Raw genomic sequence first — 13,609 nt, 5'->3', positions numbered from 1 at the left:
CCTTCCCTCCCTCCCTCCCTCCCTCCCTCCTCGCCGCTCTTGCGAGCCAAAACTCTTCACGCCAAAAAAACTCCTCGCTATTTAAGGCAACCGGCTGGGTCTGGAGGCGGAGAGCTGCCGCTCGCTCAGAAATACCACACTGTGCACCACGGGCTGCTGCGAAGCCCAAGGATGCTTTGGGCTACGGCAGGGATGAACGGCAGAGCGGTGCAAACCCTGCCCATCCCTCTGGTTGTGTTTTCACTGGTTAAAGGCAGGAATTAGGGCCCATCTGAAGGATCACAGTCTGGTTGAGGTCGGATGGGGCCTCTGGAGGTCATCTGGACCAACCCCCTGTGCTCAAGCAGAGCCACCCAAAGCCAGTTGCCCAGGACCATGTCCAGATGGCTTCTGAATATCTCCAAGGATGGAGACTCCACAACCCCCCTTGGCAACCTGTGCCACTGCTTGGTCACCCTCATATTAGAAAAGTGTTTCCTGATGTTCAGAGGGACCGTCCTGTTTTTCAGTTTGTGCCCATTGCCTCTGGCCCAGGCACTGGGCACCACTGAAAAGAGCCTGGCTCCATCTTCTTTGCACCCTCCCTTCAGGTTTTTATTATATACATCGATGAGATCTCCCTGAGTCTTTTCATCTCTAGGCAGAACAGTCCCAGATCTCTCAGCCTTTCCTTTTAGAAGAGGTGCTCCAGTCCCCTCAGCATCTTCATGGCTGGACTCTCTCCAGTCTGTCCATGTCCCTCTTGCACAGGGGAGCCCAGCACTGGACCCAATACTCCGGGTGTGGCCTCACCAGTGCTGAGTAGACGGGAAGGATCACCTCCTTGACCTGCTGGCAATACTTTGTCTAATGCAGCCCAAGATACCATTTGCCGCCTTGGCTGCAAGGACCTATTGCTGGCTCATGTTCAACTTGGTGTCCACCGGGACCCCGGGGTCCTTTTCTACCAAGATGCTTTCCATCTGGGTGGCCACCAGCATATATTGGTGCTTGGGGTTGTTCCTGCCCAGGTGCAGGACTTTACACTTGTTGAACTTCACGAGGTTCCTGCTGGCCCATTTTTCCACTCTGTTGAGGTACCTCTGGTGTACCAGCATGAGCCTCTGGTGTACCAGCCACTCCTCCCAGCCTGGTGTCATCAGCAAACTGGCTGAGGGTACACTCTGCCCCATCATCCAGATCATTAATGATGATGTTAAACAGGACCAGACCGAGTATTGACCCCTGGGGTAAAATGCTAGTGACTGGCCCCAAACTAGACTTTGTGCCACTGATCATCACCCTCTGGGCCCATTCAGACAGTTTTTAACCCAACCCAGAAGGTTGTCGGTCTTCACTCCGACTTCCTCCGCCCAACCGCGATGAGATGAGACCATCACTCAGGGTTTTCTCCAGCTGGGTTTTGCAGACCTTCAAGGATGGAGGTGGGTTGAGCTGCTCACCCCCAGCCCTCCCTCAGCTGTCCCCAAGGTTTGCTCCTGAGCGGGCTACAATACCTTGTGTTTTCTGACTTTCTGCTCATGCACTGGTGGAGGAAAAGGTAGTCCTGGGGGGCACTGGCAGACAGGGTGCTCTGGAGGTGACTGGCGGGGGAGTCGAAGGTGAACAGGGTGGGCTGGCTGGAGTGGGACGGCGCTGAGGACTTGCGCTCTCGCAGCAGGTGGTGGCTGGCACCGCTGAGCTCTGCCGGGGAGGACCGTGGAGCATGGTTCATGGAAGCGATGCTCCTCAGGGTATCTGTGAAGGGAATAAACACACCAATGAGTGGCCGGACGCAGTGACCCCACAGTCTGTGTTCCCGGGATTTTCCTTATTTAAATGCTCCGGCATTGAGGGAGGACGGTTTTGTTTGCTTATGGCTCTGAATGATGCGCTCAGCAGCAGGCTCTCCACTTGGAGTACATGCAACTATAGGTACCATATAGGGAAATAAATATTTTATCGTATTTCATAATTTTATCATATTTTATCATTTTATCACATGCTTAGTGGCTTGCAGGGATGTCAGGGGGATGGCAGCCCAATTCATGGGGAGCTCAGTGGGTTGTTAAAACCTAATTAAAAAGGAAAAGGAAGAGAAGAGTTTTCACACCACAGTTTCTGATTCTGTCTTTTCTTAGAGATCTTCTGTAGGTGGCTTTAGAGATGTGACTTAAGTCATCCCCATCCCTCTGTGTACAGTCATTGCTGCCGTCCCTTTACAGTGGGGTAAACTGGAGTGGAAATGTGGATGGCATAATTACAGCAGAGATGAAAAATATACCCACTTTACCCAATTCTCCATTAATTCTGTGGCCTCAAAAGAGTTCCTGCTATTTTCTGCTAGTAAAATGGGTTGCAGACCTAAGGTGTGACCCTCCCTTCCCAACTACTACTATTTACCCTGTAAATAAACTTTAAAATATTTAATTAGTTTCAAACGAGAATATCCCAGAGATCAGGAACAACCCAGCTAGTCCATCCCCCTGGTAGACATGCTCCAAGAATTTGAACCAAGAATTAATTTTTACAGCCAAACCCCCATTAAAAAAAAAAAAAAAAAAAGCTAAACCCTCAGAAAACCCACAAGCTGCAGAATATTTTGGGAAAAGCTGACCCATCTCTGGCTACAGAGGACCATGTAGAAGACCATGCATGGCCACCCTGCCATGCATGTACTCCTGCCATGTGAAAACCACTCATCATGGTTCACCAAAGTGACCCTTTATAGTACCTGTGATTTACATTTATTTGGTGCTGATGCAAAATACAGAAAACATCAAAACTCTAACAAAAAGGACGTCTTTCCCAGGGTAAATCCACCTGGGTTTTGGCCATCATTGATTTAGGGATTGCTCCCATGCAGGTTTCCCCCAGTGCAATGTCTGTCTGCTCCTCAAATTTGACTTCAGACACCCATAAAGGAACCTGCTCCAACATGGGGATAAATTTCCAACCTCTTTTTTTTCATTCCTTCCCTTAAATTCCAGATCCTACCAGAAATTTTGGGCCAGGCTTTCTTACACTGCAGAGAAATGAGTTCTCTGTGAAATGACTGTCATGGCTGGGACAAGGCGATGCTCCACACGGGGTGATTTTTCACCGACTTCTGAATTGTGTCAAGATACAAAATCGATCTGTCTGCCGCTACATTTTTTTTCCCGGCGTTACTGCAAACTTCACTTGATGCAGAAAAAGTACATTAATAAAAGCCAAAGAGCGTGTCTCGGCTCTGTTGTTTGGTTTGTGCTAAACACAGAAAGGATCAATATTTAACACTGACATTAATGGTGGGGGATGAGAGCTTAAAACTCTGAATCCTGTCTTCTTTGCATGGGCATTAAAGATCCCTTGGTGCTTTTCATGGGAGTAAATGGTTGTCTTGGTGTCCTTGGACAAAACAGTGCCTTGACCCTCATTCTTATTAAATATTTATCCTGTAGCAGTGCAGACTGATCCCCATTGGAAAAGGAGTCTTGAGAGCTCTGCGAGTCCCAGGTCTTAGTCCCAAATCAAGTGCTTTGAGTTCAGCCAGTGTGGTAGAGCCCATACCCATGTCACTATCAAAACCAGGGGGACTGCATCCAAAGTGCCTCTCGGGAACAGCCCCCCACTCTTGCTGCCTTCCAGATCATGGCCAGGAATTGCCCATGACATTGGGCTTTGACCAAGACTTTTCCAAGGAAGGTGTGAAGATGGCATGTTAGTGCTGTGTCCCCATCCCAGCATGAAGGTCGCCTGTGTGGACAACCGTTTGCTGCGCTGGGTTGGGGTCGCTCTGTCCTGAGCAGTTCTCCAACACTATCCCTGCAGGCTCTGCACTTGCCATTGCATGGAAAAGCCAAAATATACCCAAGAGTTAGAAATTACACCGATTTATTTGTGCCGCCAGAGCGTAAGGGGAGAGCTGGGGCTGCTTGGAGGAGACAGTCCTGAGCATCAAACCGTGGCTCAGCAAATTCAAATCACAACACTTTGAGGAGTCCAGTGAATCCTGCATTGCCAGGAGGCTCTAATCTTTCCCAAAAATTAGTCTGACTTGGGGAAACTGGAGAGTGAAGCACAAAAGACACACTCATTGAAAGGAGGATGAATTACTCCATGGCTACTCTGACCTCATAAAAGAAAACGGGGGACGAAGGGGAGCAGGCGGCAATGCCTGGTAAAAAGCACGCCGCTTCCCCGGGGAAAGCTGCTCTACCGACGTCCGCATTGATTTTCAAAATGAATTCCCAGCTCGCTTCCCGCAGTGACCCGGCCACCGAGAGCATTAGCAGGAGCCAATTCAGGACTCGCGTACTCCATTAGGTCTGTGAGATGAACTCCGTAATAGCAGGTGAGAGATGGATTGCTTCACGGGGCTGGGAGGGTATTGCGAGGGCTGAGAAGATAAATCCTGCGGCTTCAGAGGGGGACTGCCAAGATTGCTCTGTATTTTTTATGTTGTGGGTTTTTTTTTTTTTGCACTAGAAATAAAGGGCAGCTCACACGCCCAGGTCCCGCTGGGGGGCAGAAAAGGAGGCAAGAAAGGAAATCGAGGCAGAAAAATAGTATTTGATGACAAGTACATGTTAAAGGGAAAAGTCAAGACATTTGTGCTCTGATGTTGGCCTGAAATAGAGAGGTCCCCACGAGGGTAAGGCATAGAGTGAATTACAAGCCAGAGGTCCCAAAGCCATTTCAACTTGCCGTGCTGCAGTGTCCATCTCCCAGGCGATGAGGACCAACACTCCTTTCCCGTGTCCACGTGGGTCACTTAGTGAATAACCTTCAGGGGTTCCTGTCCAGATGCCTCCAGGCATCGGTCCCACCCGCATCATGACCAAAGATGCTCAAATCCATCCGGCCATGTGCCAAAAAGAATGATGCTTCTCCATTCCTCATGGCCATCTGCCTTGGGGCCATGGATAAACCCATGGCCCTCCTTTATTTAACAACGTAGATGGAGCCTTCAAATCCCTTGGCTTTATGTTGAGATCTTGAGTTTATATTGAGGGAATGTATCAAATACAGCCAAGGAGGGATAAGATCCTGTTCCAGTTCCTATTGCCATTCCCAGGGGGGCAGAGTTAAGGTTATGTAGTGGAGCCATGTGGGAAGTATCATCTTAACCCCACATTTCCTGGCTGGTTCTCTGCCGAGTTTGGGGAATTGGACTCTCACGGTCTGGAAAAGGCAGTGTTGGACGCCCACAACTTAAAATTTGATGTCAGCAGCATGGCTTGCATGCATATATCTTGCTGGGCTTGTGCTACAGCTGTTGCGCTGGTCCCTGCAAGAAAGCGAGCCAGAGGCTCGGCGGGGACAAGCCACCACAGCCCTGCAAAACCCCACAGCGCCAGGTGGGCTTTGGTCGGCCAAAGGCTCAGCACTCACTAGTCCAGGTTAAGAAGTGGCTTTTTGGCCATGTGTTGCAGCAAAGGGGGGAAAAAAGCTCCTTGCAACTCCATCCTCGAAGCAAAAATATGCAACTGCGAGCACAGCCGGCAACAGGACGGACTAGGCTGGCAGCCAGGAATTTTTTATGAATGTTTTCAATCCCCCAAAGTGGTATTTCCCTCCTTGCTGACAGTTCTGAATTCCCTTGCTCAGAGAGCTCGCCTATTGCTATGTGCGCGTAGTTTCGCACAATGTTCCGAGGCTTATCGGAGTGACATAATTACTCAGCCTCCTTCGGAAATTGTTGCTCATAACGGACTTTTTCACCGGAGCCGCAATGTCAGCTTTCCCTGCCTGAAGTCAGAGGCTGGGACTACAACTCCCTGTATCCCATGGACTTGAAATTATGCCCCTGGGAAGGAGGAGATGTTTGGGTGTAGCTAAATTCCTTTGCTTCCATCGATGGTCACAGCGAAGGTGCCAGATTTGCTTGGTGTCCCTGAGCAGTGCAAAATTACATGTGATGCCCACACCATGCTGGCAAGGGCGAGCTGGTCCAAGGGACCTCACAGATAAGGGCTTCCCAGAACTGCCCTGGCAAATAAGGCTACGAAATGCCTCGGACCGCGTTGCTGACTTCATCCCAGTTAAAACATATGGCCTATAAGATTTTTTTTTTTTTCAGGAGAGAATAGTAGAAATCTACTAAAATAATCCCTAGGAGGATACAGGGCAGAGCGTGCTCATGCGCTATCATCTTCCCCAACTCTTTGGAGCAGCTCCATCATTTATTAGCAAAAAAAGGGGGAACCTTCTCCCTTGGGAATCTGCCTGCACCTCCGCTTTTGTTGCGAGCTCACTCCTCCAGCACAAATATAAAAAAAATAGTTAAAAAAAGACAAACAACCCTACCAAAACAAGCCCTCTGAACACTTATCCTGGCAGGGAGAGAACAAACAACAGGTCCGATGGATGAGTCACCATGCCACCGTGCTGCCAGGAGGCCTGGGATGCCACAAGAATTGAGCGTGGCACCCGAGGAAGGTTTATTTACTGAGCTTTCCCTATCGCCTCCGAGTTGGATGGCATTTGGAAAAGCTGTTGTCAGTCTGAGGACACTTTGGCAGTTCGCCCGCTAAAGGTTTCCTCCGGCAGGTTAGCTGGAAAGGGCATCTGATTTGGATAATTTCCCCTCTCCGGTTTCCATCAGGGTGGGAAGCTGTGTGCAAGGGAACAGGTACCCAAATATTCAGCTTTGCCCAAATTTTGAGTGCCAAGCAGGGGGAGTGAAGCTCCCCAAAAGTGAGGATGGGGCAAGGTAGGACTCATCACAGCTGCATTCTACACTGGAGAGGAGCTGAAGGGTGAGGAGAAAAGTGACATCAATCAGGCTTTTGAGCTTTTCCTTTCCAGTTTCTGCTGCTCATTTCCATTTGCTTTGAGAAATCAGTCAGGACAGACTAGCGAAGGGGAAGGAGGAGCATCACTGCTTTGTGGACAGGGATCTGCTGCACAGAGGGCTAAGGGCATGGTTTCTCTTACCCAATTTCAGCCATCTAAAATGATACTTATCCTAAGCTGGTCCCCTCAGGTTTCCTCTGCTGACAACCATGAAATACCCCAATTATTTAAGCATCCAACACGGGATGGGGAGAATTACCTAGGAAAGAGTTGATGGGAGAGACAGTGAGAAAAAGATGAGTGACAACAAATAGCATCGCCTCTGCCCATTAGTGTCAGCGCTCTGCCTGCATTTGTATGAAATAACTGAAAAAATACTGGTAACATAGGAGCATTTGCCTTGGAGAAGCATGGGAACTGAGGGAAAAAATCACAGTGCTGGAGAGTGAGTGAGGGAGAAGAGAGGGAAAGGAGCCAAGTCAGATCATCTTGACCTCAAAGCATTATATATCTCAGTTATTTTAACAGCAATCAATTCTTTGAAGGACGAAGGTGGAGAAGGGAGAGAGACTGCAACAGAAATGATGCGATGCTTCTCCATGGAGAACACAGGTTTGCTTCTGTGAGATGAGGCTGTGTCCAAAATCCCATCCCTGGCCTGGGAAACAGTCCTTGGTGGCAGTGACCCAGCTTTGTATCATATCAGCATGCCCCATACATGGTGGCTACCCTTTAAAGAGCAAATCTGCCGCTCGATTGTGGAGCTCAACCTTTTGTGTCAATATTTGGAGGTCTAACATTTGGCCAGACAGGGTTGTCTCGTGTGCACCTATTTATTTTTGTCATAAAGGCTTCAGCGCTGGAGATAAAAGCAGATGAACGTGGATGCTCACAGCCCTGACTTTCGTGTGACCTTGAGCATCCCACCCTGGACATCCTCATCGGAGACCTCCGGAGTGGGACAACAACCCACAGCCGGGGATGAAGGATGATAGCAGGGAGGCAGCGTGGGCTGGGACAGGCTTCATTTGCTCTGCAGAGCCAACCTCATCTCCGACCCTCTGCTTCATGAATCATCATCTCTGACATTGCAAAACCAATTAGATGAAGGATTAAATGGGAAAAATAATAATAATAAAAAAAGGCTGGAATGGAGGGAAAGGGCAAAGATGCTGGGCTGTAACTGTACAAAAGACAAAGTGGTCTCAAGGAGGGTATTTTTACCTTTTTCAGGGTAGAGAGAAGGTGGCAAAAGAAGGCAATGGGGATGTGCAAAATTATCTGCTTTCTGTCTGTGGGTGGCATGTATCATTCCTGCAGATGCCAGGGGCATCCTTGGCAAATCTGGCTGGAGGTACGAGGAGTCTGTGGAGCCCAGTGCTGCAGGACAGGGCTGAAGCTGTTGAAAGCTGTTGAAAGCTAAGAGCTATGGAAAGAGATTACACGTTTATATAAGAAAAGGGTTTTTTTCCCCCTCATGATGGCCCAGCATCAAACCAGCTTTCACAGAATCACAGAATGGTCAGGGTTGGAAGGCCCTCTGGAGATCATCTAGTCCAACCCCCTTGCCAGAGCAGGGGCACCTACAGCAGGTTGCACAGGAACACATCCAGGTGAGTTTTGAATATCTCCAGAGAAGGAGACTCCACCACCTCTCTGGGCAGCCTGTGCCAGTGCCCTGCCACCCTCAGAGTAAAGAAGTTTTTCCTTATGTTGAGATGGAATTTCCTGTGTTCCAATTTGTGCCTGTTGCCCCTTGCCCTATCACTGGCCACCACTGAAAAGAGTCTGGCCCCATCCTCTTGACATCTGTCCTTTAGATATTGATAAGCATTGATGAGATCCCCTCTCAGTCTTCTTTTCTCCAGGCTGAACAGCCCCGGGGCTCTCAGCCTTTCCTCATCAGAGAGGTGCTCCAGCCCCTTGATCATCCTTGTAGCCCTCCAATTGTCTGTCTAGTAGTTCCTTGTGCTTGAACTGGGAAGCCCAGAACTGGACACAGTACTCCAGATGTGGCCTCAGAGCAGAGTAGAGGGGCAGGATGACCTCCCTCGACCTGCTGGCCATGTTCTTTTTAATGCACCCCAGGAGACCACTGGCCTTCTTGGCCACCAGGGCACATTGCTGGCTCATGTTGTCTACCAGGACTCCCAGGTCCCTCTCTGCAGAGCTGCTTTCCAGCAGGTCAGCCCCCAACCTGTACTGGTGCATGGGGTTATTCCTCCCCAGGAGCAAGACCCTACACTTGCCCTTGTTGAATTTTCTCACTGTGTGAAATGAAGCTCCCGCATCCTGTTTTGTAGGATTGCATTGGTTATTATTATTGGCTATTATCATTGTTTATTATTATTTATGATGAAGATGATGATGAGCGATTTTGGCGTTTTCTAACTGCGCTTTCCCTTGGACACCATGCCAATGCAGTCTCACCCAGTGCCATGGTCTAACATGCCACCAATGAGCACAGTGAAAGCCCAGAAGCTGATGCAGCATCAACTTCGCATCCCCTAGCCCAGGAATAATTTGCTTTCAGGTCCTGAACAAATTTCTTATCGTTCTTAATGTTCACTGTGAGCAGTATGGGGGCGCCTTTCCTTGCTTGAGCAAACATGGGTGCATGCCTCACTTAGCAGGGATGGAGAAGGAGAAAGAATGAATCCCAGCCTAATCCCAGCCAGAGCTTCTTAACAGCTTGCTTTAAATTTTATAGCCCTTTTTATGGTGACGGGAGCGTAGGTCTTTAATGCTCCAGGAGAGCAAAGGAAAACTTTCGCTAGGAGGAAATGTGAACCCACTTTACTTATGCATGATTTAGTACCATTTTTATTCAAGGGAGCACACGAAAGGCCCAAATATTTGCACTTTGTATTATAGAAGAACTGCCATACCCAGCTCTTTACAGAAGTAATTTATTTCAATCTCTCCTTACCTTGGGGGAGAAACAGTATAACTCCCGGTTTGCCGGGGAGTCAGTAAAACAGCAGTGCTGTTAAGGGTCTGCTTTGCCATCGCTCAGCAAGGCAGCGATGGGGAAAGGCAGAGGGTCCCCAGATTTCGCCTCTCAGAGCCCCCTTCTTCATGGGTGCTTTTGCATCCATGAGTGGGACCAAACCACGGGAGTTTCGCCCTGTTTTTCTCTCCTCTACGTGGGATTAATGTCATTTTTTTGCTCCTTGGGTGGTATTTTAGCCAATGGGTTAAAAGGAAAGGGAGGTGGGTACTGAGCAGGGGCTGGGGGAAAAGACAGGGACAGGGGGTTGTGGTAGAGTCCCGAATTTTTCAGGTGAGCCCGGCACGCTCAGATGGGGCAACATCAGCTGCATCGAATGCAAAAGCCGAAACAGGAGACAAAAGAAGTCATTAACGCTCATGGCTGCAATACCGCGTCCCTGAACCGGCGAGCAAAGCGGCCCAGGGGTCAGTGCGAGCAAGGGTCAGTTCATCCCCAGAAAACATGCCCCTAGGGGTGGAGACTCGAAAAAATAAAATAGTTTGGCTTGGGTTGTTTTCTTGCTGGACGTTCAGCTCTCCCTTTTCCATCTCTGCAGTCTTTACTCTCAAAACAAGCCTCTCTGAAAAGGTTTGCCCTGCGATTTCTCTTCATTTAGGGTTATGGGCATACCCTGTCCACATACTAGAACCATGTAAAGAAGTCCTGAAGGCAAAACCATTCCTAAGACGTTGAGTTTAAAATGCAAGAAGAAAAATCTCCGCAAGCGATGGGAGGAGGATTGTGCCTTCCGCAGCCGCTCTCTAGCTGGGCTCTGCCACACCAGTGCTCCAGCAAAGATGCAAATGGCTTAAAAAGCCATCCTGGATCTCTCTACCCATCATTAAAAACCTGAGTCCTGCCCGTTAGACAGTCTATTAACCATGCTCAGTGGAAGCAGAGAAAGAAAAGGTCTCTTCCAGGGAGCTATTCTCACTGCGATGAGGTTACAAATGCTGGTGACCCCCAAAGCTTTATGCATTCAGAAATCATGAGTGCGCCCGCAGTAAAGGTCTTCAGTATTGGCTAAAACCTGGAGGTTTTTCTCTTCCTCTTCTTTTAAGATGCAATGATGGCAAAAAGGACTTGGAATTTATTCCCTTCACATCGCCATAATCAAACAATATGCTAATGCTATTAGCATGAGACCTTGCATCGCAAATGACTTAGAATCATATTCTCTTTCAAAATACTAGAGTTTCATTTAAATTGGTCTCCACAGCAACCAGAAATGAACTGGAATAATGTCAGATGAAAATCTTCATGGCTGGGCAGAAGAATTTCACAGCAGGGATTGAGGGGAGAGCCATGAAGATGGCTCAAGCCCGCCATGGTTGGTGGGCTTGTTCCAGTCGTCTTCCACCCAACCTGTTATCAGCTGTGATAATGAACGCAAAGACAAAATGAATCACAGAATCACAGAATGGTCAGGGTTGGAAGGGACCTCCGGAGATCAACTAGTCCAATCAACCCGCCAGAGCAGGGGCACCTACAGCAGTTGCACAGGACAGCGTCCAGGTGGGTTTGGAATGTCTCCGGAGTGGGAGACTCCACCACCTCTCTGGGCAGCCTGTGCCAGTGCTCTGCCGCCCTCACAGGAAAGAAGTTCCTCCTCATGTTCAGATAGAACTTCCTATGTTCAAGTTTGTGCCCATTACCTCTTGTCCTGTCACTGGGCACCACTGAAAAAAGACTGTTCCCACCCCCCGGCACCCTCCCTTGAAGTATTTATAAGCATTGATAAGATCCCCCCTTAGTCTTCTCTTCTCCAGACTAAAAAGCCCCAAGTCCCTCAGCCTCTCCTCATCAGAAAGATGCTCCAGTCCCCTCATCATCTTTGTAGTCCTTTGCTGGACCCTCTCCAGCAGTTCCCTATCCTTCTTGAACTGGGGATCCCAGAACTGGACACAATACTCCAGATGTGGCCTCACCAGGGCAGAGCCGGTCACAATGTCTTGCATGTCCAGGAGGACCTCAAAGCATCCTGATGGAAAAGGGGTGAGTAGACATGAAGCTCATGTAGGCGTGAAGCCTGAGGAGGCTTTCTTGGTCCTCCTCCCCACAGATACTTTCTAACTGGCCCCAGGGGAGATACATATGACAACTGGTTTTGTTCACTGCTAAATCAGTTCTCATCTGTTAAGCTCAAACCCGGCTATTTGCAAACAGCCTGAGGGAACATAGCTCCTGACTGTGGGCCAGGTTCCCATATCTTAAGGTTGCACAAGCACAGACCAGGAAGAAGGTGTTTGCTGCTGGCTTCCCTCTGTTGAAACAGGAGATGCTGCTCCTTGCTTCATCTCATCTGCTCTGCTCACAAACTCGCCACAATGGGCACTGTCTCCCATGAGGATCTAAGATGGGAAGGATCTGCAGCATCCTCTGGCACGTGCCCCCACCAGCTGATCTCATGGTTTCATCCTATTAAAAACACTCCCCAAACCAATTTGAAAGTGAGCTGAGCTTTGCAATGCCATGGCTGGAAAGCTGTTAGTTAGAAATCAGCTCTAATTTCCCATGAAAATGCTTTCCTGGCTGCTCCACTCTTCTCCCCTGCACTTGTTTCGCTCTGCGGTCACTGTTACGTCAGCGGGCATGGTGCGATCCTCATCCTGGTTGGGGCTTCTTGGCATTCCCCTAATAAAACGGGTATTAGCAATGTGGCCCACAAAAATGTCTTTGAAAGCGATGTCAGAAAGTGGGAGGCGTCTCGCTTGAGAACGGCTGAGAGTTCAGGCAACGAAAACAGCCCCAACCAGTCTCTCGGTTCTGTTTGTAATTATCTGGGCTCCGGTGGGTGTTAAAACATCTGTACTGGTTTGGCAGGGACTGAGGAGCGCGGCTTGTGCCAAAGGCAAGAACTGGCGTGGGTTGAAAGCAGCACAGCAACATGTTAGTGTGGTATCCGCGTTCAGAAACGTGGGGCTGGCAGCCTCTCCCACAAACGTTTTTGGGTTAGGGTCAGCCCCAGCCCTGTCCTCGTCCCCACATCCCCCGTCCACCATGGCTCGCACCCCTCTGGGAGCATCCCAAGGAAAAGCTGAAGGCGGTTAAAGGAGATGCAGGGTTGGCTGGGGTCCTGAATCCTGCTGGGTTTAACATCCCGCTGGACTTTGGTCACCATTGGTTCAGCTCCACGTTACGCCTTTGCATTTCTTATCTCTGTGCATGACGGTTTCCACCTGGACAACCTCCATCTCACCGTCACATCTGGCTGCAGACAAGCAAATTTCTCCCCACCGGCTATTTCTGCACTGAGCATCGGGGCAAGCTCCCAGCATGGATGTTGCTATTTGAACCTTGTGCACTAAAGCACGGGCTGGTTTTGTGGTTATTTTTAATGCACAGCAGCAGCAGCACTGGGTTTAGCGGGGCAACAGAGCGTAACATAGAGTTTGGTCCTCAGGAGACTTGGGCAAGGCAGATTTATCACAATCTCCTTGAGGGTAATATTTTTGGATTTTGGCATTCCTGCTCCCCTGACTCAGGAACTAAACACCCTCCAGCATTCGAGGACCTGAGCAAACCCTCTCTCCCCTGATGCTCTCTCATGGGTTGGGAACCATCCCATGGGCTTACTCAGCAGCTCCTCACCCTTCTCTTTCTTACTCCAACATGGCTCACAAAATGCAGCGAGCCCATCCTTGAAACCCAGAAGAGCAAGATTACATTATCACCCTTGCCGCTGCACCCACCGTTGCACACACCACAGATGGTACCAGCACCCAGACCAAAAAATCTGCATCTTCTTGCCCGGTGCATCACCCGTGCTTCGCGCTTGGCTCAGGGCCAGCTGAAAATGTTCTGACATCCTCCAGCTGGAAAATGCCATTTAATCAAAATAGGAGCTTGCCAAGGGAT

The 13,609-nt window shown here is 49.3% G+C and overlaps 1 protein-coding gene across 1 annotated transcript in view; it reads right to left on the bottom strand.

Annotated features, from left to right (window-relative positions):
* The window catches only part of GAB2 (GRB2 associated binding protein 2), a gene marked incomplete at its 3' end in the record, with an annotated part of 42,899 nt that overhangs the window by 11,543 nt on the left and 17,747 nt on the right, over positions 1-13,609 (bottom strand). Inside the window, exon 2 of the mRNA XM_082498170.1 lies at positions 1,497-1,737. Coding sequence (XP_082354296.1) covers positions 1,497-1,737 — 241 coding nt within the window. The remainder of the gene's footprint in view (positions 1-1,496; positions 1,738-13,609) is intronic.

Source organism: Vanellus vanellus (genome assembly GCF_965231255.1).
Source record: "Vanellus vanellus genome assembly, chromosome: 1".
Lineage (NCBI taxonomy): Eukaryota > Metazoa > Chordata > Aves > Charadriiformes > Charadriidae > Vanellus > Vanellus vanellus.
Note: the sequence above shows the minus strand (reverse complement) of the source record. Positions and strands in the feature narration are given on the sequence as shown.